The sequence below is a fragment of the Polypterus senegalus genome, chromosome 18 (assembly GCF_016835505.1).
Source record: "Polypterus senegalus isolate Bchr_013 chromosome 18, ASM1683550v1, whole genome shotgun sequence".
Classification (NCBI taxonomy): Eukaryota; Metazoa; Chordata; class Cladistia; order Polypteriformes; family Polypteridae; genus Polypterus; species Polypterus senegalus.
Genome location: NC_053171.1, coordinates 32,957,702 through 32,981,708, shown reverse-complemented (window position 1 = coordinate 32,981,708; position 24,007 = coordinate 32,957,702). Strand labels below are relative to the sequence as shown.

Sequence of the window (24,007 nt, the reverse complement as noted above, 5' to 3'; positions counted from 1 at the left end):
GGAAGGTACACCCTGTTGGTAGTATTATTAATGCTGAAAAGTGCTTGAAAGCAAATTACATTTTGCACTAGCAGTGTTGAAATACCTGGGTTATGTGGTAGGACAGGGCACAGTTTAGCCACAGTTGTCAAAAGATTTACAGCATAAAATAATGGCCATACTCAAACACAAAAAGGTAGGTCTGAGTGGAGCAACAGCCCCAAGTGGACGCCTGTCCTCACTTCCCTTAGAAGCTCCACTTTCCTGTCATCCGGTATAGAAGAGTTGAACAAGTAGCAGGCGATGGCCACATGCTCCTGCTATTCTTCTTAGCCTCACAAGAGGGCGATAAAACACCACTCTGTAAAAATGCATTAAACTGGGATCTCCTGGTTGAATCTCTTCTGTTGTTGACCTTTGCTTACAACAGCCATGGAGAGGGAAGACCTTTCAGTTAAATGGACATTAACACAATGAGGGAATTACTTCTTTGGGTGGGAGTTCACCTTTGTGACCGACCATGCACCTTTGCAGTGGCTAGCAAAACATACAGAAGTGTTCATATAAATTTAAAGTTGAATGCAACAAATAGACTCTCCATTGTAACATAACGTCTGGGTCAGAACTGTAAGGGGAGCTCATGTCACACGCAATGAAAAAACTTCTTTCTTCTGGGGTCCAACCACAAGTATATATATGTGGGAAGAAGTGTAAGGTGACTAACTATGCTATATTCTTATCAGCAGCAGAAATGACTTTGACTAACCAGAAGTTCCAAAAAACCTCAAGCCATCTCTTTAGTCCCATTCCTGACCCTGTCCCTAACTGTGCCCTATTATAAGAAGTTACCACAACAGGAAGTAACAAATTTATTTTGGACCAAAAGTCTAAGGACACTCTGGATGTTATCTTCCCTATCAACTTTTGTTGATCTGTCTGATCTTTGAAGTTTTTATATGTGGATATCTTGGTTTTGTATGTTTTCATGCCACCATTTTATATTCTGTTTTATTCTCACAGGTGCCACCATTCTGTGTGAGTGCATGATTTTAACTACATTGTTTATGGTCAGAATACCTGTTGCAGGTCACATGACATATGGTAGGATAGGTAAGGTGACATATGTCATCACTGTCCACCAAAATAAAATGGTGGTGAGCAACACTCAACGCCCCAAAATGCGCTGCAGGGGACTGTACTTTCTCCGGTCCTGTTCAATCTATATACATCAGACTTCCAATATGACTCGGATTCCTGTCACATGCAAAAGTTCGCTGATGACACTGCTATTGTGGGCTGCATCAGGAGTGGGCAGGAGGAGGAGTACAGGAAGCTAATCAAAGACTTTGTTAAATGGTGTGACTCAAACCACTTACATCTTAACACCAGCAAAACCAAGGAGCTGGTGGTGGATTTTAGGAGGTCCAGGCCCCTCATGGACCCCGTGATCATCAGAGGTGACTGTGTGCAGAGGGTGCAGACCTATAAATACCTGGGAGTGCAGCTGGATGACAAATTGGACTGGACTGCCAATACTGATGCTCTATGTAAGAAAGGTCAGAGCCGACTATACTTTCTTAGAAGGTTGGCGTCCTTCAACATCTGCAGTAAGATGCTGCAGATGTTCTACCAGATGGTTGTGGAGAGTGCCCTCTTCTGCACGGTGGTGTGCTGGGGTGGCAGCATAAAGATGAAAGACGCCTCACGCCTGGACAAACTTGTTAAGAAGGCAGGCTCTATTGTAGCAGTAAAGTTGGCAGACAGAGGAGTAGCTTCAGTGACAGACCTTTGTCACTGTCCTGTTCCACTGACAGACTGAGGAGATCGTTCCTCCCCCACACTATGCGACTTTTCAATTCCACCCGGGGGAGTAAATGCTAACATTACTCCAAGTTATTGTCTGCTTTTTTTTTTTTTTTCTTCATTTTTCATTTTTATTACTAGTTAATTTAATATTGTTTTTTTTTTTTTTTTGTATCAGTATACTGCTGCTGGATTATGTGAATTTCCACTTGGGATTAATAAAGTATCTATCTATCTATCTATTCATGTGTTTAAAACAATATCACAACATAGCAGGCTGCTAAATGGGTTTCCGTTTTGGTTGAGCTTAAGAAAAAGTGGAAAGGTAGCTTTATTATAACATTCTAGGGCAATGTTGGCCACTGCACTGTAATACGCTTGTACATCAAACAATATCAAACAATACATTTTTCCACAAAGAGAATTTCTACCAGCTCTTTGTCCTGTCTTGTGATATTTAGGTGATTCTTTAGCTGTGTTTCAACTCTTTGATAGTCTGGGAAACCCAAACTTCTCATCTTCTTGAATTGCTGCATTTTTGATTAATGTAGGGGGTGAGAATGAATAATTCTCTCCACTTCTCTATTACATATTTTCTATAAACCAATGAAAGAATGATGACTTTTACATGAAACGATTTCTAGAAAGTTGAACATCTACATAATTTGAAAATCATGTATGCTGGGGAGCTTAATTTGCCTATTCAGATAATTCCCTTCCCTCACAGAACAGTCCAAATAGGTGTTACCAGTCACTTGACAATTGGAACATTTAGAGAAAGTCATTATTTCTTATATCAGCTTAATGTCAATAACCAATCCAAGGAATATGAAGCCTACACAAAATGGTGGTTTTGTATTACCTCGCCTTAGCCACAAAGAATTTAAACATGTGGGGATGGTGGATGAACTTAAACCAGAGTTAGATGATAAGGGTGAACCTGGAGATGAAGATGAACTGGAGGATATAGAGGAAGAGCCTGAAGAAACAGAGCCAAAAACGTCTGAGACCCCTCAATTATACTTTTGTCTGTGGAATTTGAACATTCTCTTTGGGTTTTCTTGGGTTATTTTCTGGGTACTCTGACTTCACTTATATATCCCAAAGACATAAGAGTTCCATTATTTGGTGACTCTAAATTGGTCAGGCGTAAGGGTCAGTTTGTGCATAAGTGTTCGCCATGATGAATTCATATCCTGTTGTAGGTTTGAACCTGGTTTCTTATTAGAATTCTAAATCTGCTTTTTGACTTCCAACGTAAAATTAGATTAAGAAGGTTTAATAATGATTAGACGGATGGCAAACTAGCTTTTAAATGTTATAAACACTCGTGTTAAAATAAGGAAGTAATCTTCAATCTCCCTAGATAAGTGGGCCCTTGGAGGCAAATGGAGCCTAGACATGTGGGTGTTTTGTGAGTAGGCCCAGTGATGGATTGGTTCTCTGTCCAAGTCTAGTTCCTGCCTTTCACACATTCATATTTTGTAGGTATCAAACACAACTTGTTTAATGGCTTGTTGTTGGCTTTGGATACCCTGGATAGTTGTTATATTTTCTTTCAGTGGGTCCTACTGATGTTAATAGATATTATTTGACCAGTTTAGTTTTAAATAATTAAATACATTGTGATAAGCTGTTCCTGCCTCACTGTGATGTTGTTATTCAAAGGTAAAACAGTTTTTGTTCCCTTTCTCTTAAATTGAGAGGTTTACATTAACTGATAAAAATAGCAAAGTATCCTTCATAGCTTTGGCTCTCAACTGATTTCCTAAAAGAAAAGCCTTGGCTGGATTCGTAGATACTATCTGTGAGCTGTACAAATGTCTTCTTGGTAATATCTGGCTTCAAGTCTGAAGTGAGAAAAATGTTAACTATTGTTGTATATAGACATATAATATCTCTTGAGAGTAGAGACACTGTACCATCTATTGAATCTGTAGGCTTCCAGGACATTTCTTCTTTCAAATGACAATGAGACCTAGAGGAGTATGATAAGTATAAATGGCTTGGGTGATCAGATTCAGAAAGCTTAAAGCGTTCAGTGAATTCTGTGCTACTGACAGATTGTCCAAAAAAAAAAACGTCAAGACTATTCTTGTGTGTACCTGGTGCCGGTGTTCCATGAGCTACAGAGCAACAATTACATTTACAGCGTGTCATTAACTGCATGTTTTAGAATCTTTAGTAAATTTAATGATCTGTTTTTCTGACTTAATTCGGTGGTTAGTGTCTTGATACTTTAGCGCTGGTTGTGTGATCTATTGATAATGAACTTGGCCTATTTTTTAAACACATTTTGTTTTCTGATGTTTTTCTTTAAAACATTACCACAGTTAGTATTTCTATGCTGGAGGTGGCACTAGTCATGAAGCAAACAATTGAATAATACAAATATTAGGTATTTATCCTCATTACAGGCAAAAACTGTTTGTTTTTTAACTCATCTTGACTAAAGCATTTTATTTTGTAAATAGTTTGTGCAAATAGAGTTCATTTTCTGGAAGAAATCAGTCTTGTGAATTCCAGCATTTGTCAAATATTCTTCTTTTATAGTAGCTCACTTTTAAAGAAGTAGTTTTGACCTGAAGCAGTAACTGGTGGTTTGAGTTAGGAAGTAAAGTTTTAATGAATTTGTTCCTTAGTTTTCTCAAGATGCAGCACACATAGAATTCAACAAGGCATTACATTTTTTCTCATTAGTGTATAGTATGCACAGCTGCTTGTTTTTACTGCCTTAGTGTACTCTTATAATAGGTATGGTGTCAGCAGGCTGCATATGGTATGTAGTTTATAGAGTTGTTATTGTCACATGCACAGAGAGCAGTAGGGCCAGCATGATTGCTGAGTAGGATGTAATAAGTGTCGTATCGGACAGATTTTTTTAATGAATGACAGAGCTCAGAGATGGTCATTTTTTTCAGGGGTTGAAAGAAAACCATTGTTGTTACCAGCTAAGGTCATGACATGGAGGACAAAATCAAAGTTGTAGTCAATACAAAGTAAAAGTCAAAACCAGAATCTTTCTCAAAATTTATTTTTTTGTTAATTGCTCCAGTGCTTGTGTCCTGATATATTGGTGGCTGTCAGGTGAAAGTCAATATAGGATTGAGCTCTTTGTAAAACTGTGATAGATAGATAGATAGATAGATAGATATGAAAGGCACTATATGATGATAGATAAATAGATAGATAGATATGAAAGGCACTATATAATAGATAGATATGAAAGGCACGATAGATAGATAGATAGATAGATATGAAAGGCACTATATAATAAATAGATAGATAGATATAAACGGCACTATATAATAGATAGATAGATAGATAGATAGATAGATAGATAGATAGATAGATAGATAGATAGATAGATAGATACCCAATGCTCACTGAGTGACCCTCACACAGAACATACCCATATACAGTATATTTGTATGTACACCTTAAAAATGTCTTAAAGTTACTAACGTCCCAATGCTTGCAGTGTTAATTTGAGTTATGTAGGGTCTGAATGTTGTCCAGTGAGTAACTGTTACCACAGTGTTAGTGTACATAGCTATATTATATTCAAATTATTGTTAACATTTGAGAAAACCTAGTACCCATAGAAAATCAACGGGGAAATGTTCAAACTTCACACTGATAATTAGTGTAGCAGGTCATAAATAATATATATCTGTGCTTATAAGTCTTTTTTTTGGTCTTCTTACCTTAACTCTAGAAGCTGTTTGTTATATGTAATTTTTTAGAATTTTCTTATCTATTTCTTCATAGCATTACTGACTTTATGGGCATAAGGTTCTGAATTACACTTCACATTACAATAATATTGTAGGTCTAGGTAAAACTTCACAATTTAAGCAACATTGAACAGTTTCAGGATATAAATGCAAAAGAAAAAAGGAAGCAAAGGTCCATTATAGACTGTAGGAGGGCTTAATGTTATAATTTTGTACTGGCCAATCTGTAGAAATCTCTGTGGCATGGTACATATTTGATTATAACATCAAACTGAGGTTTATCTTTTCCTCTGTTGCTTTCAGAATATTCAGTCTTCATTTTGTAATTTTTTTACATGATCTATGTGCTTTCTTTATCTACCAAATCCAGCAGGGGTCACTAAATCCCAGTATGATCTGATATAAAATAGAAGCTGATTTTTCTAGTTAGCGCACTAGTCCATTACCAGACCTTATCTTATACAAACTCACTTTTCTCACAGTGGACCAGCTTGGAGTCACAATTCAACTAAAAATGCATGTGTTTGTGATTTAGGAGTGAATAATTTCCTAAGAGAAAACCAATACAGACATAGGGAAGCAGTAAACCCCACACAGAAAGTGGCTGTTGAAAATGTGTTTACAACTCAGTGATGCCTTTACAAGTAATACATCTACAAAATGTATTTTTTATAAGCTATTCATTGCATTATTCCCTTTTTTGTCAAGTTTTATTTACTTTGTAGTGCATCCTGACAATATGCTTACCTGAAGAGGTCATGTAATTAATTTAGACTGATTCAACAAAATGCTTTACTTGATATCCTTTTTTTATTTTGTTTTCAGGAGATTTGACCAGAGCTTCTACGACTTTAATAATGCAATTGCACAAAGTCGACTGTTTCATGTATTCATTATGCTCAGTATTGTTGTGGATGCCACTATTATTGGACTAGAGAGTACACAGAATATCACGGATAATGAATATGAATTTGCAGAGGTATGAATGACTTTGGTACCGCAAATAACATTTACCAAAATTATTATCAGAATTTAAAAAGATGTCAGGTAGAAAACCTGGGGAGCATAGAGGGTTATGTTGAGCTGCTTAAGCTAAAACATTTGAATTACTTCTGTCTGTTTCATGTGTAGTAACTACCTTTTATGGATCACAAAATAATTTCAAGTTTCTTTACTAAACTGTTGTTATTGTAAATTACGTATTTCCAAGATCACCATTTTCCTAGCTGAAGCTAATTCAAAATATGGACTAATGTGTTGGCTTTGTCTGATGCATAGCATAGAAATGAGCACATCCATTGTAAAAGAAAACAAATTGTGAGATACTGCACTGATTTGATTGTCCCATTTGTAAAAAGTGCTGACTTAAAAAGAGTATGGTACATATTTATTGAAATACACAAATTCAAATATCTTTAAACATAGCATTTTTGACTTGTACAATATGATTGTAGCAACTACGAACTGAGAATTTTCATTTTTAAAATTGCATTTGCTCTAAAATAGTAGCAAGAAATGTACCCCACAATTACAGTGAAATTAGAATAGGTAACGGAATAACACCATAGCCTTCACAGGCCTGTTTTATAGGACTTTTTCTTGAGACAAATGACTAAGTGTTTTATTATTTTCCAAAAATAAAAAATAACCTGTCTTTTTATTAAAAATTTAGATATATATTTATAAAAGTGAGAGTTTATATAAAAGCCAGCAGTAGCCCTGTGTCAGTAAAACAACAGGGAGTCCATACATTTTGATGCTTTTTGGCCTCCTTTTGATTTAATAGTATACCTTAAAAATGAATCATGCAGAATTAGCTCTAGATTACCATGACAAGGTGAAACAGATGATGGAAATGGTTTTCTCACTTTATAATTTTTGAAAAAACCTTTACCTCTGGGAACAATTAGCTCCTCAGACAGTGTCCCTGAAGAAACCAACACACAATAATTAAAAGCCCAGGTTTAAAAATAAAGCAAACTCACCTATCTACCACATAGGAATCTAAAAACAGAGAGTACATGTGCTGAAGTTAAATGCAAAATAAAACCTCAGACCCTCTGTGACCTTTGGTAAAAAACTTGGACATTTTTTTTAATCTGTGAGGCACTTAATTCACTCTTCACATGAAGTAAAATCATCACCTTCTTATTCCTCCATTCCTACCTGCATTAATTCAACAGCAAAGTAATATATACAACAACACAGCACTGGCAAAATGTTACCAATTATGTTATTTTCAATTTGTACACATTTGTAAACATTTTATATTTAACTAGCTGTACTACCCATCTAAGATGGATTAAAATCTAAATAATCAACATAGACCCCCCAGCATTAACATTTGCAATGCACCATGTCTCTGTTATGTGCCATTTGGTATGGGATTTATAAAAGCAGTCTAAATGTTTGTGATGCACTGTTTGTTGGAATGACAAATGCAATGCATTTTATTATTAAAAATGTTTGTGATGTGCCATCTTCTGAAATTAAAGAAATATATCAACCAGACAGACACACATACAGACACAAAGAGACGTATCCTGTCACTAAGGTGGATTGGCTGCCTCATGTTCAGCCAATATCTGTATGTGACTATCCTCTAGGACGGTGCTCTGGTTTTCAGTCCAAATGTTCAGAGATGTACAGGCTAGATTTATTGGTGATTCCAGATTGGCCCTGCATGTCTGAATAGGCTCTGTGATGAGGTTCTGCAGCTTGAACCCAGTGCTGCTAAGAGAGGCTCTGGTACCCCTCAACTGAACCAAGACTCTGGCAACCCTTAACTGAGTTAAGCAGATTTGCGAATGTTATTTATATTTTACACGCCGTGCATCAGATACAAAAGCAACAAAAACATTTATTCCTGCAGCACATTTTCATACAAAGTGCTTTACAAAATGTCAAAGAAGTAGTTTCATGCAAAGAAAACAAATTCAATTGAGATCAGAATAATAATTAATAGATAGTATTCAAAAAATAAATGAATGATGCACACTTACATAAGAAAGATATTTAATTTAGAGATACAGAGCCCCTAAATACAGACTCGTTTTTCAAGTTTCTAAATGACAGTCTGGTGGTATCATGATGACATCAGTGGAGACTTGCAGCAAACTTATTTGGTCTTTTTCCAGTCAGACTTCGGTCACATGATACATTTTGCACCTTTCTTTCACATGTTTCTTCATTAAAACAGTACATTAAAAGCTGCAGATAATTAGGCTTTACACCATATATTATTTCACCTCACAGTGATCCAATGATAATATTCAATGAGAATGTTCTTGTTATTTTACAGGCTGACCATTTATATTTAGTAATAATTTAAATTGATGTAGCATCTAGAACTGCCCGCCACCATGACCTCCAATGTTTTTGATATAGTTTACAATTTGTGAAATTATATACACCTTTTACTTCTTTTTTTGTTTTGCTCTTAATTCTTTCTTACAGTTAATGGATGATTTATTTGTATCCGTTTTCTTCTTTGAATTTTTCATTAAACTTTATGTGAGACCTTTTGATTACTGGAAATCACCCAGTCACATTTTGGACTTTATTCTGTTGGTCATGGCTTTGATGACAGAATTAGTACCAGAGTCTGATAATGACAGCACTACTAGCTCTGTCTTGAAGATGCTCCGCACTGCCAGGACATTGAAGACTCTTAAACTTATATCTTACATCGAAGGCCTTAAGGTAATGTGGTTGTTTCTTTGGTTTCAGTTTTTACCTCATTTTCTTATTCTCTATTTGTTTGTTTGTTTGTTTTTCTGTTGGAGAATAAACAACCTACACACATCAGTTCCTGTTGGTTTAAAGATAGTTGTAAATGTATTAGCAAAAGTGAATGTTTATTTATTTTGGTAATGCACACTGTGGCAGGAGGTTGGGCGCCAGACCCAGCCGGGACGCCTGGAAGGATCCGGAGGCGATCTATACGTCCCCCGGGCCACGAGGGGGCAACTGCCCTGGATAGCAAGGGACCACGGGGAAGTAGCAGGGAGGCTCAAACCCGTGGGGGCCCGTGGCTACTGCCAGGGGGCGCCCCAAGCCTCATAAAGCCTGGGAGATTTGCACTTCAACCACACCTGGGAAGGTTGAGGAAGGACATTCCAGCGACGCCCGGAGTGCTCATGCGGCACTTGCGCCACAGCAGGAAGAATGTCCAGGTGACTATAAAGAGGGCTGCCTTCCTACAGTCAGGGAGCGAGAGTTGGGAGCTGGAGGTGGACTAAGCTCCAGCAACAGAAGGAACAAAGGCGGCCCATGGACGTTTGAAAGGCCTGTGTTTAGTTAGGGTTGTTTAGTGCAGGAGCACTGTGTGCTGTGTTGGGACTTATACTGGTGTCTGTCTGATGATGTTCGGACGACCTCTCACAACACATATAATTTAATAAAATACGAGGTTGCTGTAGATTCCTGTTTATGTGCCATTTTCCATCTTGCTGCAACACTACTGGGATGGTCCTTATTAACAAAATATGAAGTTTAATGTAAAAGCCAAAGAAAAGCTCTTATTTATTACGTTTCCTTTAACATTTTCTTTCTTTAATCTTAGGCGTTGAGCAAAGCTATGGTAAGGATGATGAAGAATGTTGTCAGTGCCATAGCCCTGTTGTTCATGTGGATGTTTGTCTTTGCCATGTTGGGTAGCCATTTTTTTGGAGATGAGGAGGATGGCGATCTAGAGAACTGGGGCACTTTTGCTCTGGCAATGTTCACACTATTCAGCTTAGTAACGGTAGGCATTTTGTAGTAGTCTTATTTTATAAAATGTGGAGAAATGTATTATATTAAATTGTTTCTTATGATATTTTGGGGCAGCAGTCAGTGTTATCCTTTCTCATGGCTTTTGCCTTTTTTCAGTTTGGCTTGATATGTGTGTTGCATTTATGTGTGTGTGTCTGGCTTTTTGTTTCTTCTAGAGGATTCCACTTGTATCCTGTGTTCCAAAAACATAAAAAATTCACCTATTGGACTTTGTACATACAGTATGTTAACTACAATGTAAAACTGAAATATACTCAGTTAAGCTTTTACCTTTGATTAGCCTAAAACTCTATAATTATCATCATTATCATCACAATCGTAATGGCCAATCTCTAGGTTTAACCAGGTTAGCCAGTTGTCCCCCAAATTTTTATCCTTCATTCTTCACATTCCTGGGTATTTTTTGAGTGTAACCAATAGTTTTCCTATTATTTGATGTCACCTCATGCCATACCTTTTTTGGCCTCCTTCTTGGCTTTATTCTTCCACCTCAGTTTTAATTTACTTTTTCACCCAATCATCTTTTGTCAATTTGCTCCACATGCCCAAATCACATTAGTCTGTTTCTTCTCATTGTAGCATTTATCTCTTCCACACCAAGTCTTTCTCTTGACTTATAATATGACTTTCTGAGATTGTGTGATACTCCACATATCCACCTGATGCCTGTTCATCTCAGTTCTTATTGTTTTGCTTTCATTGACCACGTCTTCCTTTCATTGAGTATACTAATCCTCACACAACTTTTATACAAGTTTCCCTTCAATGCTAAGGAGACTCCTTCAGAACCTAGAATGGGGACAGCTTCTGGAATTTTTTTTCCCTGCGCCTATCACTCTTGATATCACTGTGGCACCCACATCTCTGTCTATACACAGCATGTTGCCAAAGTAGCAGAACTTCCCCACTTTCTCCAAAACAACTCCATATCTACATTTACACTTATTGTAATAGCATCCACACTTTCTACAAACAAAGGTTACAGTTGCTGCTTGAACACTACCCTTCATGTCAATATGTTGTATTTATTTTAGAAATTGTCTATTGGATTGAGTTTCTTCCAATGTATTTACCACACATGCCACATGGCCAAGCTATCTACCTTCATCCCTCCTACATTTACCTTGAGGTCTTTAGCTTCCAAACAAGCCTGGTATTTCAACATCTCCTTCAATTCCACTTAATTTTTGTCTTAAGAACAAGATAGGTAATCAACATACAACTTACTCCAATGGCAGTCCTTCACACATTTCTCTCTTCACTACCTTCCATCACTTTTATGATAAATAATGGACTCAGAACGGATCAGTGACAGAGCCCCAGTTTCACCTCTGAACTTTCACCATCTCAATCTGCTGTCCTGGCCATTGTTCATGTTTCCTCTTACACTGATGTCACTATGTACTAACCGTACATCCTCATCTAAGTTTCTCAATGCCCACCCCACTACTTCTTGTGGCATCCTCTCAAATGCCTTCTGCAAATCTACAAATGCATAATGTACCTTCTTTTCCTTTGCCAGATTCTTTTTCTGCATTTGTCTAGCAATAAAGATGGCAAAAACTTTGTAATTTCAATGTGAAAGTAATGAGTCAAATAGGAATGGACAACAGTTATCACTGCTCTCTCACAGTTCCATAGAGTCAGGTACGATTCCTGACCTGGTTACTGTCTGTGTGGAGTTTACCTTTTCACTTTGTTTGCATTGGTAGAGCACATGCACTGATCATACATTGCTGTACACCCACCACATGATGAACTACCTGGATTGGGACCCGAGTGCAGCAGGTGACACCTCAGCACCACACTGGTTGTCTCTTAAATTTGAAAGTCATGAATGTTAGGATAATTGGCATTTCTAAGTAGTCACACAGAGAATGAACACATGTGTGTGCATGATTGTGCCCTGCTACAGATATGCATACTGTCCAGGGTTGCTTTCGGCTTTCCACACATTGCTGCTGGGTACTGGTAAGCCTCAAAAACCTATGTGGACTAAACAGATTCAGAAAAATTATAAACTAACAAATGACTACTTGAATGTATTTGGCTACAGTGAAGGTGGTTCATGTGAGCTAAGATTATATGCGTTGATCTCTAGATCAATAGCACATTGGTTAGTACAGGTGCTTCCAAAAACATTCCATGTTAGTTTATCTTCTTGAAACACTCAGCTGTTAAGTCAATGGCAGGTACCCATCATTATTTCGAGACCAAAACAGAAAAAGAGGATCATTGGCGAGTTTCTTGTCTATTCCAGAGATTTTGGCTTTTCAGCTGTTTCAAGGAGGTGCTGTTACAAGAAAAGGTCCAAAGACTGAACAGACTGATGAATTCCCACAACACATTTCAAAGGTGTGAAGCTATTGTGATAGACAGACAGCAACAGAGAGTGTTGGTTGATCTTTATTTAAGCAATTTATTCATCAAACACTGATTATGTATCCAACAAATTGTCTAATTTTTCTAATAGCTTCTGTCTCTCTGCCTCTCTGGAAGTAGAACATTCTTGCAAGTTCCAAGTCATATTAAAGTGTATTATGCCTTAATTGAGTTATCTGTGTGAAGTTATTCTTTAAAATGGCCATGTGTGTCTGTATAACCATTTAAAGCATTACTTCATGCTGCAATAAAGCCCTGTCTTCTTGTGAGTATGGTAGATGAACGTTCTTATGAATAAATTTTAGTGGAAAGAGAAACCTTGATTATCTATCTATCTATCTATCTATCTATCTATCTATCTATCTATCTATCTATCTATCTATCTATCTATCTATCTATCTATCTATCTATCTGTCTGTCTGTCTGTCTGTCTGTCTGTCTGTCTGTCTGTCTGTCTGTCTGTCCGTCTGTCCGTCATAGTGCCTTATCTAACTATATATCTATCTGTCTACTGTTTCTTGTAGGTGGCTCCACCATGCCCCAAACCCTAGATCCACAATGTCACAGGTTAAAATAATGGATTTTTTAAGCTAACAAGCACTAAATACCATAAAGTACAACAAAGCACAGTCAATAATTATACAAATAAACTATCCTCTACTTCTACCTCTAGTTGCATATTGCCCACTGCCTCCCAATCAGACTCTCTGAGGTAAGGCAGCAGGCTCCTTTTATACTTTAGCTGTAACAGCTTCTGGTGACCTGGCATGACATGTGGGGAGTACTTCCGGGTTGTTTGGGAACCAGGGTAGTTCTCACCCAACAGTGCCCCCTTGCGGTACCCAGGGACTCCAACAGGGCTGCACTTCCACTGCCACCTAATGTATGGGGATGGAACTGCTCCTGGCCTCTTGCTTCTGCTTGTTCATTCCCTGGACCCTTCCATTTTGTCCAAAGGTAATGCTGTCGTCCAGCCAGGATGCCTGTCAGTCCTCTGTGGCAATCACTATTCCCATTAAATAAATTAAATTAAATAACAGATTCCACCAAAATAATAACTATATTTATCAGACACATTCTGTGCCATTTTTTACAGGTGGATGGATGGACCGATGTCAGTGATCGCCTGGTTGAGTTTCAGTTTGAATACAGCTACTGGTTTGTCATAACATTCGTTGTGATCGCATACTTCCTGTTATTTAGCATGTTTGTTGCTGTTGTCATCATGGAGATTCAGGTATGCAATTAATCAAGCACAATCTACCATGACAATAATCAGTGCATTACTCTTTATTATTTTCTTACAGTTTATTTTATTATGTTCTGTCATACTTTTCCAATATTTAAGAATTCCACTGTAGATGATCGCGAACAAAACCTGGCCAAACGAAAAATTACTGAGTCTGAGATGAGGAGGAAAGTTTTAGAAAAAGAAAAGCAGGGGCTTATGAATCTTTATCAGAAACCGGTAAGATTAACATTGAATAACTCACCTAACACATAAAGGAATAATTCAAGTAAAATAAAGTCTTTCCCTATTGTTTTTTACACCAAGAAATGTCTTTGGGAGAGAAGAATGTGTGCTTTTCCATCCTACTAGAATTGGAAAGGAATTTGATGATTTATAAAATCCTTTTAAGATTATCAGTAATTTAAATATGTGCAATGTTGTGCAGATAAATACATTAAAATGATTCTATTAGGGCAGCACAGTGGTAGCACTGCTGCCATGCAGTAAGGAGACCAGAGTGTACGTCTTCCCTGTATTCCCCCTAGTCTTCGAAATTGTTGGAAATAAAAATTGTATTTTACATCATTAAACTAAGGAATATTTACTGCACCTTTTTTAAAAATTAAGATGTTTTGTGCATGGGAGGAGAGTATCTAGTCCATCCAGCTCATTTGGATATTAAATAGTTGTACTTTTTCAACATCTCATCCATACATTTTCTCCAGATCTACACCTCATCTGCACCTGTTCCAGGTTTGCATGGTCTTAAGTGTGAATTAGTGTTTACTTCCCTTTTTTTGTTCCACTTGAGTCCAGAGGAGAAACCACCAGTAAAGAAAAGGTATCCAGGATAGATAGTCTAGGATAGTTAGTGCTGTTGCTTGGCAGATGAATGAACATTTTAAATGAGCACGGATGTTCTTTTGACCCATAGACATTTTATATTGTAAGAAGCATTATTAAAAGTTAAATTTTGAAAGGTATGCCAATATGTCTTTGTTTGTTTCCTTATCTGTCCAGGAAAGCAAATACTACAAGAATTTAACAGCTCTAATCAATGACCTGAAGAACACTTATCATCCTGGCGATGAAGTAGTCACGGAGGACCTGTGTACCAGTTTGTCTTTCATTGGAACCTATTTAACAACTCTGGATTTATTTGACAAAAACGTTCAGATGTTAGTTAAACTAAATTTTTCTTAAGTTGACTGAAACTAGAATAAGAGGAATGTGGATGAGTGTTTGACAAGTTTAATTCTTCTGTGCTCCCTAACAGGAAAGCCTGCATTATATATAATAATGGAGCAGTATTCTGCAGGAGTTGTTTTTTTCATTTACTTCCACAGAACTCATTTTTATAGTGTTACAAATACCCCACGCCCCCTTCTTCCTCAATATCTGATCACACCTTTAACAGCACAAATAACATCCACTTCAGTGTGTTCTTGGATAAGTGTGTCTGAATCTTGCTGAGATATTAGGCTTCAGGTCAAGTGTTGCATCTTTGATATATCATTGTAAGCCCAACTCGAATTTCAGGTTAAACACACACTGAAATCTAGTACTATTTATAAAAAAGAAGTTCATATTTTGCATGCTAACACAAAAAAACAACACATTGAATATATTAAAATATTAATTCTAATTATTTATACTGATACTAATTGGAAGGGTCCTGACAGTAAAAGACACAAGCAGACACCAACCCTGGACAGGGCACCAGCCCATTTCACATATCTATAATCATTTATGCCAGGACAGATTCATCTTTTAATGAAACTGGCAGCTCTTTGGGATGTGGGTAGAGGGCTAGGGGAAAAAAACTGCAAACTCAATGGAGAATGTACAGAGTCCACACAGACGGCTAGTGGTCTGGATTTTAAACTAAAGACTTTGGAACTGTGAGGCAGCAGATCAAACCATGGAACCATATTGCCACCCTCACTGTCATTTAGCATCATGGTAAAACATCTTCTATAATCTATTGCGAGATTCTTGTCTAAAGAACAATTGCAAATTTTGATCATTTTCCAATACTAGTATCATTTTCTCCTGTCTGATATTAGGTTGAACAGACCAAATTAATTTCTGAAAATTTCTGTGACTGACCTTTCAACAAAATTTTATTTAATATTATTCTTTATAAGTATCACTATTGCAACTACTGGCATCCCATCTGGTGTCAGCTTTTTACTTTGTAGCCAGTGCCACTAGAATTGACTTTGGCCTTCCATGACTGGTAGAAACATTTGGAAAGTGAATGAATTGACTCAACCTTTTTTCCTGTACTTTCACAATTGCTTAGCAACTTTTTTACTGCAGGAAATTATAAAATTTTAATAGCTGATTTGTCATTTCAGAAATTTCTGATAATTAAGGCATTTAATGATTTATATTGAAAGATGTAAACATTGGTGTACCACACAGTGATTTACAGTTTGAGCCATTATGAAATGTACATTTAGCTTAATATGTTCAAGTCCTTTAATAATTAAAGTTTTACATTTTTATTATCAAATCATTAAACTAAGACACCTATTTCAGAGACAAGGACTTAACTCTAAATATGAAAGTAATGTGATTACATTTTATATGTAAGTTTAGTCAGTGTCTTGGCACTGCCTTTTTATGCTTGTTTGTCACCTATCAGGAGTTTGCACATTCTCTGTGTTTGAAGGGTTTTCTGTAGGTACACAAGCTAAATTCCACATCCTGAACATATGCATGGTAGTCCAGCTGATAACTCTAAATTGGTTTAAATGTTCCCTGTAATGGAGAATTCTGTAGTCCAGGTTTTTATCCTACCTTTCCACTCAAAGCTAGTGGGGCAGACTCTGACTTCCTGCAATTGCATAATAAGCAAAATGGATTCCGGAATGGAAGGATAGAGAAATTAGTGACTCACTAAGGTCAGTTTTGGAGAGATATTTTGAAAGTATACATGTTTTAGAAATATATGTCCATAGTTTATATGAAAAGCCTAGCACTGTCCCGGAGTTTCTTCAAGCTGTTCAGTATCATTTTCTATGGGGCGCACAGGTTAATGGGAGTGTGGCCCAGCTGCTAGAGGTCTGGACTGAAAGGTAAGGATTTCTGATTTAGATACCCACCAGAACTGTCTGACTGTGTGACCCTGAGCAAGTCTCATAATCACCCAAAGCTACAAGCTTAGAAATAACAAAATATCTATGCTGTACCAACATGATTTGTAAAGATGGCCGATAAATAACTACATACAATGTTCCAATGCATAAAATGTCTTCACAACAACTAAAAAAAATCTGTAAACATTCTCATGCTGATATATTTTTTTCTTCTTCATCCTTCCTTTTATGCCTTTAGAGCATTGACACTTTTTTTTCAACATATTTATTTTTATTTATCCTCTCTGTCATCTAGATTACAGGATCTCTACCAAAAAGCAGCCTTTGTTCTAAGTCACATTATGGAAGAGGACATAAAGCTAAATGAACCTGAAATTGTCAAGCAGCCTGATTCTTCAAAAAAGCCAGATGCAGCGCCTCCTGGTCTGGGATCCATTATATCTGCCACTCTGAGAGCAAGATCTAAAGCAGCAGAAGTGATAAAGAAAGCTTGGCCTTGACAGATCATGGTTCTTCTATTAGACTTTTACTTTTAATTTTTCCAAATGCCTTCTTCTGTCTATTCCTGATGTACCACTGTAGACATTTTGTCTAGACAAGACATCAGGACCTTGACAAGTCATTCTAGGAGTCTGGTACTGAGGTACGATGTTTTGACATTGAGGTATTTTAACTTCTTGTGACAGTTTTAAGACTGTGCTGTGGAAGAACACAGGCGAAAATGCTTGTGACCCCTGTGGCAGAGAGACATGCCTTCAACTCAGCAGCTTTATCTTCTTTGTTCTGTTTATCGCATGCCTCAGTCGCTTAAAATAAAAGCCATATTCATGAAATGTTCCCACTGAGATTTTTTTTTTATTGTTCCTCTGCATGCATTAATTGATTGGTTTCCTATAAATTCTGTAACGTAGAAAATCCTTTTTCTGCTGTTTTCTTTTAAAGCTTGTTCATTTTTAGGAGCAGTAATAATATTAAGATAAAATGTAGACTTTTAAGATTTTCTGGCAGGAAATTATCACAAAAATGTACTTTAAAAGTTTGTTGTGAAAAGAGAAGAAGGTAGTACAATGAGAAGGGTGTAACTGTTACGTTCTAGCCAGGGTCTCCACCTGCACTTGTTACCACTGCTCTACTGGCAGCCTGCTCTTTGACGTATAGAAAAGTCATCTTGGATAAAGGAGCGTGGAATCATTGGATAGAAAGAGTCTCGCATCAGATTGCACCGCCTGCCCAGACTCTACTATAGAAAACTCAGGAGCGGGTAGGCGGCCAGCTGGCCGAGGTGTCCAGGACTGTGACTTTATTTTTGACTTCTTCTTTTACTATTTTACTTTTCATCATTGCCACCTGGCCATAGTTCATCAATTAATAGACAGATATATTGGTTTCCATTTATGTTTAATCAGTTTCTACCTTGTTCTTTGTGTGTTTTTTAAATCTGAATTTATAAATACCCCATGTCTGTAATAGTCTCCCTATTAAGATAAAAAAAATCCTGGGATGAGATGAGACTTTTTAGCCTGGGACAAGATGTAACTTTCTCAGAGAGATACTTTCACATCCCGCGAGACAAGACTTTGTGCCAAGTGATTTAACCACACACGGAGCCAGAAATAAAAGACAAAGAGTAGATGACAAAGTAGAACGTCGTAAAGAATTCAGAAACGTTGATGCGATACACATGCAGAGCTGGTTAGAGATAATGAAAGTACTAACATTCGAAAGTCTCAAAAAAATGATGGTAAAGATAACATTAGTGCAGACAAATGGAAATTATTACTCAGTGAAATAACAGAACAGCGAAAAGAGCCCCCTAGTAGTTAATATAATCTTGGGCAGCATGGTGGCACAGTGGTAGTGTGCTGCCTCGCAGTAAGGAGACCTGGGTCCTTCCTACGTGGAGTTTGCATGTTCTCCCCGTGTCTGTGTGGGTTTCCTCCGGGCGCTCCAGTTTCCTCCCACAGTCCAAAGACATGCAGGTTAGGTGCATTGGCGATCCTAAATTGTCCCTAGTGTGTGCTTGGTGTGTGGGTGTGTGTGTGTCCTGTAGTGGGCTGGTGCCCTGCCTGGGGGTTTGTTCCTGCCTTGCGCCCTGTGCTGGCTGGGATTGGTTCCAGCAGACCCCCGTGACCCTGTGTTAGGATATAGCGGGTTGGACTGACTGACTATACTTGTACTTTAACTGAGAATTGTTCACAGCATTCTGTACTTGCACTCAGTGAAGAGTGCTATGCAAGAAATAAGTTGTATTATATTGTTTTGTGTTCCTGGGTCAAGCATGTTTTGTGTTATTTAATATTTTTATTGTCCTTTGAATATTATTTTGTATGTTTTGTTATTAATTCTGATTTTTGATTTGCCTTTTCTTTGTTGTATTTCTGTCATATCATGTTTTATTAATATTTTGCTTATTAATTTTTTGACATTTTGTGCTCGATTAATGTTAAATGTTTTAGGTTTAGTTATCAGCCCTCTCTCCTTAAAGTGGAGGCCAAGGCAGTGGGGCCACCTGATGATGCAGCCAGGGGATTACCCCAACTGTGTAAAAGAGGAGGCTACAGTTTGAATTGAAGTTTCAGCATTACACCTTGATTTTGATTATTGGTTTTATGTTTCTTGTTTTGGTTTTTAGATTTTTAATCACTGCACTTGTTAACGGTGCAGTCTTTGTTTTGTGATTTTGCATTTGTTTGCTAAATAATATATATTTCAGGCAAAACCTATGTTTATTCTTACTCCCCTGCCTTGACTTGGTAGTGGCTGCTTATTTTGAATTATTTTAACACATTCTTTAATTATAAGGAAATTGTATTTTGTTATTGTGGGCCCAATTTTTAATGGTGATCCTCTTGGCTTTCTTAATAATATTCTAAGGTATCTGTGTCTGACTGCCTGTAGTGAGGCCACAGTGGATTCATACCTTTACTGAGAGAATACCTGGTGTTTTGTGGTTTTCTAAGGCTGGCTTCACTACTTTGAGATTTTCATGTGTCACAATTCATATTAATAACTATGAAATGAACTTCCCAGTGGTTCCTAGCTCTCCCCCAAGTAAAGTATATTCACAACAGTAAACATATGACAAATAACAACTGCAAAAAGCCATGTGGTAACAATGTTGCATGTTGCTTTGCACATGCAAGTAAGAATTTCACTGTACTCTGTACATATGACATGAATGATCCTATAAACCCCCTGTCTACAATTCCATTGATTACAAAGCTTATCAACTGGGATTTGTGCTTTTCTCGTAAATTCATATGTATACAACATATAAATATATTTTAATACTGTATAGGCCAGAGCTGCTAACTGATAAGCCTTTCAACCATAATTATGGGGAGTATTGCAGGCAGTGTAACAACTAATACCCAAAATGTGGATTTGGATAAATGGATTCAATTATGGAAGGAAATGAGTTGTAGTTCAACACAATGGGGAATGAGCTGTAATCAAAAACAAGGTGGTCTGTGACGGAATGCAGGAAAACCAGGATGAAATATAAAGCAAAATCAATTCACAATGGCAAAAGTAGGGAACAAGCAAGGCTGAAAAATTCCAAAAGTCCAGATGCAGAAATTTAACTAAAACCAGATGCACAAAGACTGAGCCTTAGGGAAATCTAAAACTCTTGTTTTTTCAAGTTGGCTGTAAAATTTTATCACATGACAACTTAATAATTTAGGTTAAGTTAGTACGAAGCATGTGGTTTACAGCAGGCTGCCAAAGGGAGTGGCCAAAAAGTGCACAGGGCAAGGAAAGAGCTGGGGAAGTCGTTGGGATGGGAACAAGAGAGACAGAGAAGGAGACATGACAATCCCCCCAAAACAGCATGTCTTCATATCACATGCTTCTGGTCAAAAATATCCCACTGCAGGGTGCAACACAAATTATCCTAGAAAGACAGAATAGACAACAGGCCATAGCAAATATTAAGTCTAAATGAATTGCATAAGGCAAGATGTACCACTGCATGAACTAGTAAAACAAGGCACAGGCAAAAAGTCTGACAATCTGGTGCAGACAACATCCTCACTGACAGGAAGTCCCTGTAATGGCTATCAGCATTAGTATAGAAGGTATCACAGACAGAAAATATAGAAAGATAAGGAAAAGCATCACAAATGAACAAAAGGCAGCATTTAGGAGTTACTCAGGGAAGTGTATTGCACACACAAACTTAAAGAGGAAGAGCTGGAATATATATGAGCATTGTTTCCTTCTGGAGTATAGACAGGTGCAGAAACAGGAGGATTTCTCTGTCCCAGTAGCTGCAGATTATTTCTCAGAAGAAAGTCACTTTGTCAAATGCTGAAACAGATTTAAATGAACCTCTTTCAATTAATATGGAAAGATGAGCATCTCAGGCTGCTGTGATAAAATTCAGTAGTAGGTTAAATTTGCATGACATACGCTTGGTGAGGTTAGTAAATCTGTCAAATTTCCTGGCCCAAGATTTTCCTTGTCCCACTTATCTTTCAGGGTCAGTCCTAAGACAAAGGCAAAGGTACTTATAAGGAAAGAAGGCTAAGCTAAGCAAATGTCCAAGTAATATGAGTGTTTATTTGGGTGTTTGGATTAGGTCACAGCAAAAACGAAAGCCATGGTGCTCATTTTGTCTATCACAAGTCACCTGCCTTTTGTGATGTAAATTATTAAATATATGCAACATTTTTAGAAATACCATTTGCCGATATAAATAGAGCTCGAGACTATTTCACAGCTAACTCAACTAAACCTAACTTTTAGTTGTTCTTGTTTTTTGAACTACTATGTGCCTGTCTCCTGATTCTACTGATATTCCCTTTATTTCTTGTTTTTATTATTAGTTTGCTCTACTTTGTGTATCTTTTCCGTATTATAAATCTGGATTGAACAAACACCTGACACAGTACAAAGTATATTCAGTGCATCCGGAAAGTATTCACAGCACATTACTTTTTCCACATTTTGTTATGTTACAGCCTTATTCCAAAATGGATTAAATTCATTTTTTTCCTCAGAATTCTACACACAACACCCTATAATGACAATGTGAAAAAAGTTTACTTGAGGCTTTTGCAAATTTATTAAAAATAAAAAAGTTGAGAAATCACATGCACATAAGTATTCACAGCCTTTGCTCAATACTTTGTCGATGCACCTTTGGCAGCAATTACAGCCTCAAGTCTTTTTCAATATGATGCCACAAGCTTGGCACACCTTTCCTTGGTCAGTTTCACCCATTCCTCTTTGCAGCACCTCTCAAGCTCCATCAGGTTGGATGGGAAGCGTCGGTGCACAGCCATTTTAAGATCTCTCCAGAGATGTTCAAACGGATTCAAGTCTGGGCTCTGGCTGGGCCACTCAAGGACATTCACAGAGTTGTCCTGAAGCCACTCCTTTGATATCTTGGCTGTGTGCTTAGGGACGTTGTCCTGCTGAAAGATGAACCGTCGCCCCAGTCTGAGGTCAAGAGCGCTCTGGAGCAGGTTTTCATCCAGGATGTCTCTGTACATTGCTGCAGACATTTTTCCCTTTATCCTGACTAGTCTCCCAGTTCCTGCCGCTGAAAAACATCCCCACAGCATGATGCTGCCACCACCATGCTTCACTGTAGGGATGGTATTGGCCTGGTGATGAGCGGTGCCTGGTTTCCTCCAAACGTGACGCCTGGCATTCACACCAAAGAGTTCAATCTTTGTCTCATCAGACCAGAGAATTTTGTTTCTCATGGTCTGAGAGTCCTTCAGGTGCCTTTTGGCAAACTCCAGGCAGGCTGCCATGTGCCTTTTACTAAGGAGTGGCTTTCGTCTGGACACTCTACCATACAGGTAGAACTTCTTCCACTTACGGATGATGGAGGCCACTGTGCTCATTGGGACCTTCAAAGCAGCAGAAATTTTTCTGTAACCTTCCCCAGATTTGTGCCTTAAGACAATCCTGTCTCAGAGGTTTACAGACAATTCCTTTGACTTCATGCTTGGCTTGTGCTCTGACATGAACTGTCAACTGTGGGACCTTCTATAGACAGGTGTGTGCCTTTCCAAATCATGTCCAATCAACTGAATTTACCACAGGTGGACTCCAGTTAAGCTGCAGAAACATCTCAAGGATGATCAAGGGAAACAGGATGCACCAGAGCTCAATTTGGAGCTTCATGGCAAAGGCTGTGATTATTTATGTACATGTGCTTTCTCAGTTTTTTTATTTTTAATAAATTTGCAAAAAACCTCAAGTAAACTTTTTTCATGTCTTCATTACGGGGTGTTGTGTGTAGAATTCTGAGGAAAAAGATGAATTTAATCCATTTTGGAATAAGGCTGTAACATAACAAAATGTGTAAAAAGTGATGCGCTGTGAATACTTTCCGGATGCACTGTAGTTAGTGTTGTTGCCTTCCAGCTGCTGAGACCACCATCAATTTTTAGCTCCCCCTACATCTGCTTGATTTGTTCCCTGCTTGCCTATCACATATCTAAATTGTATGACTGAGGAGATATGGATATTTGAGCTCTGCAATGGACTGCATTTACATCGAGGATGAGTTCCTACCAAGCAATGTCTTGAGCACAAGGTAATAACATAGCATTTTCAAAGCTACTTACAGTTGTTCCATTCTCAGTTACTGGGGTTCAGAGTCCATCCTGGCAGCAATGGACACAAGCCAGAAAGCAGCAACATTGTGTTTTTTTTTTCCAGATAGGCTCACCAACACATCTACTTCCTCAGACATCTGAGGACAGCTCACATTTCTGCATCTGTTCCCACAGACTTTACAGATGTACAGTGAAGTCCATCATCACTGGGTGTATCACATCCTGATGGAGCACATGCTCAGCTCAGGAATGTAAAGCATTACAGAGAGTGGTGAATGTGGCACAGAATATCAGCAGCACCAAGCTGTCTTTTGTTCAGGACACATACACCACTCAAAACACTCACTGCAATAAAAAAATCAGGCTTCTAGAAATGACAGAATCCTGACTAAATAATGAAGATATGGATCACTATAA

The 24,007-nt window shown here is 37.7% G+C and overlaps 1 protein-coding gene across 1 annotated transcript; it reads left to right on the top strand.

Annotated features, from left to right (window-relative positions):
• Positions 1 to 6,428: 6,428 nt before the first annotated feature.
• On the top strand, positions 6,429 to 17,512 carry LOC120519088 (cation channel sperm-associated protein 3-like). The gene is made up of 8 exons (XM_039742185.1): positions 6,429 to 6,498; positions 9,038 to 9,221; positions 10,084 to 10,266; positions 13,774 to 13,914; positions 14,026 to 14,145; positions 14,929 to 15,086; positions 16,875 to 16,991; positions 17,308 to 17,512. Exons 1-8 carry the CDS (start codon positions 6,479 to 6,481, stop codon positions 17,510 to 17,512), a joined length of 1,128 nt encoding a protein of 375 aa, XP_039598119.1. The 5' UTR covers positions 6,429 to 6,478.
• The last annotated feature ends 6,495 nt before the right edge of the window (positions 17,513 to 24,007 follow it).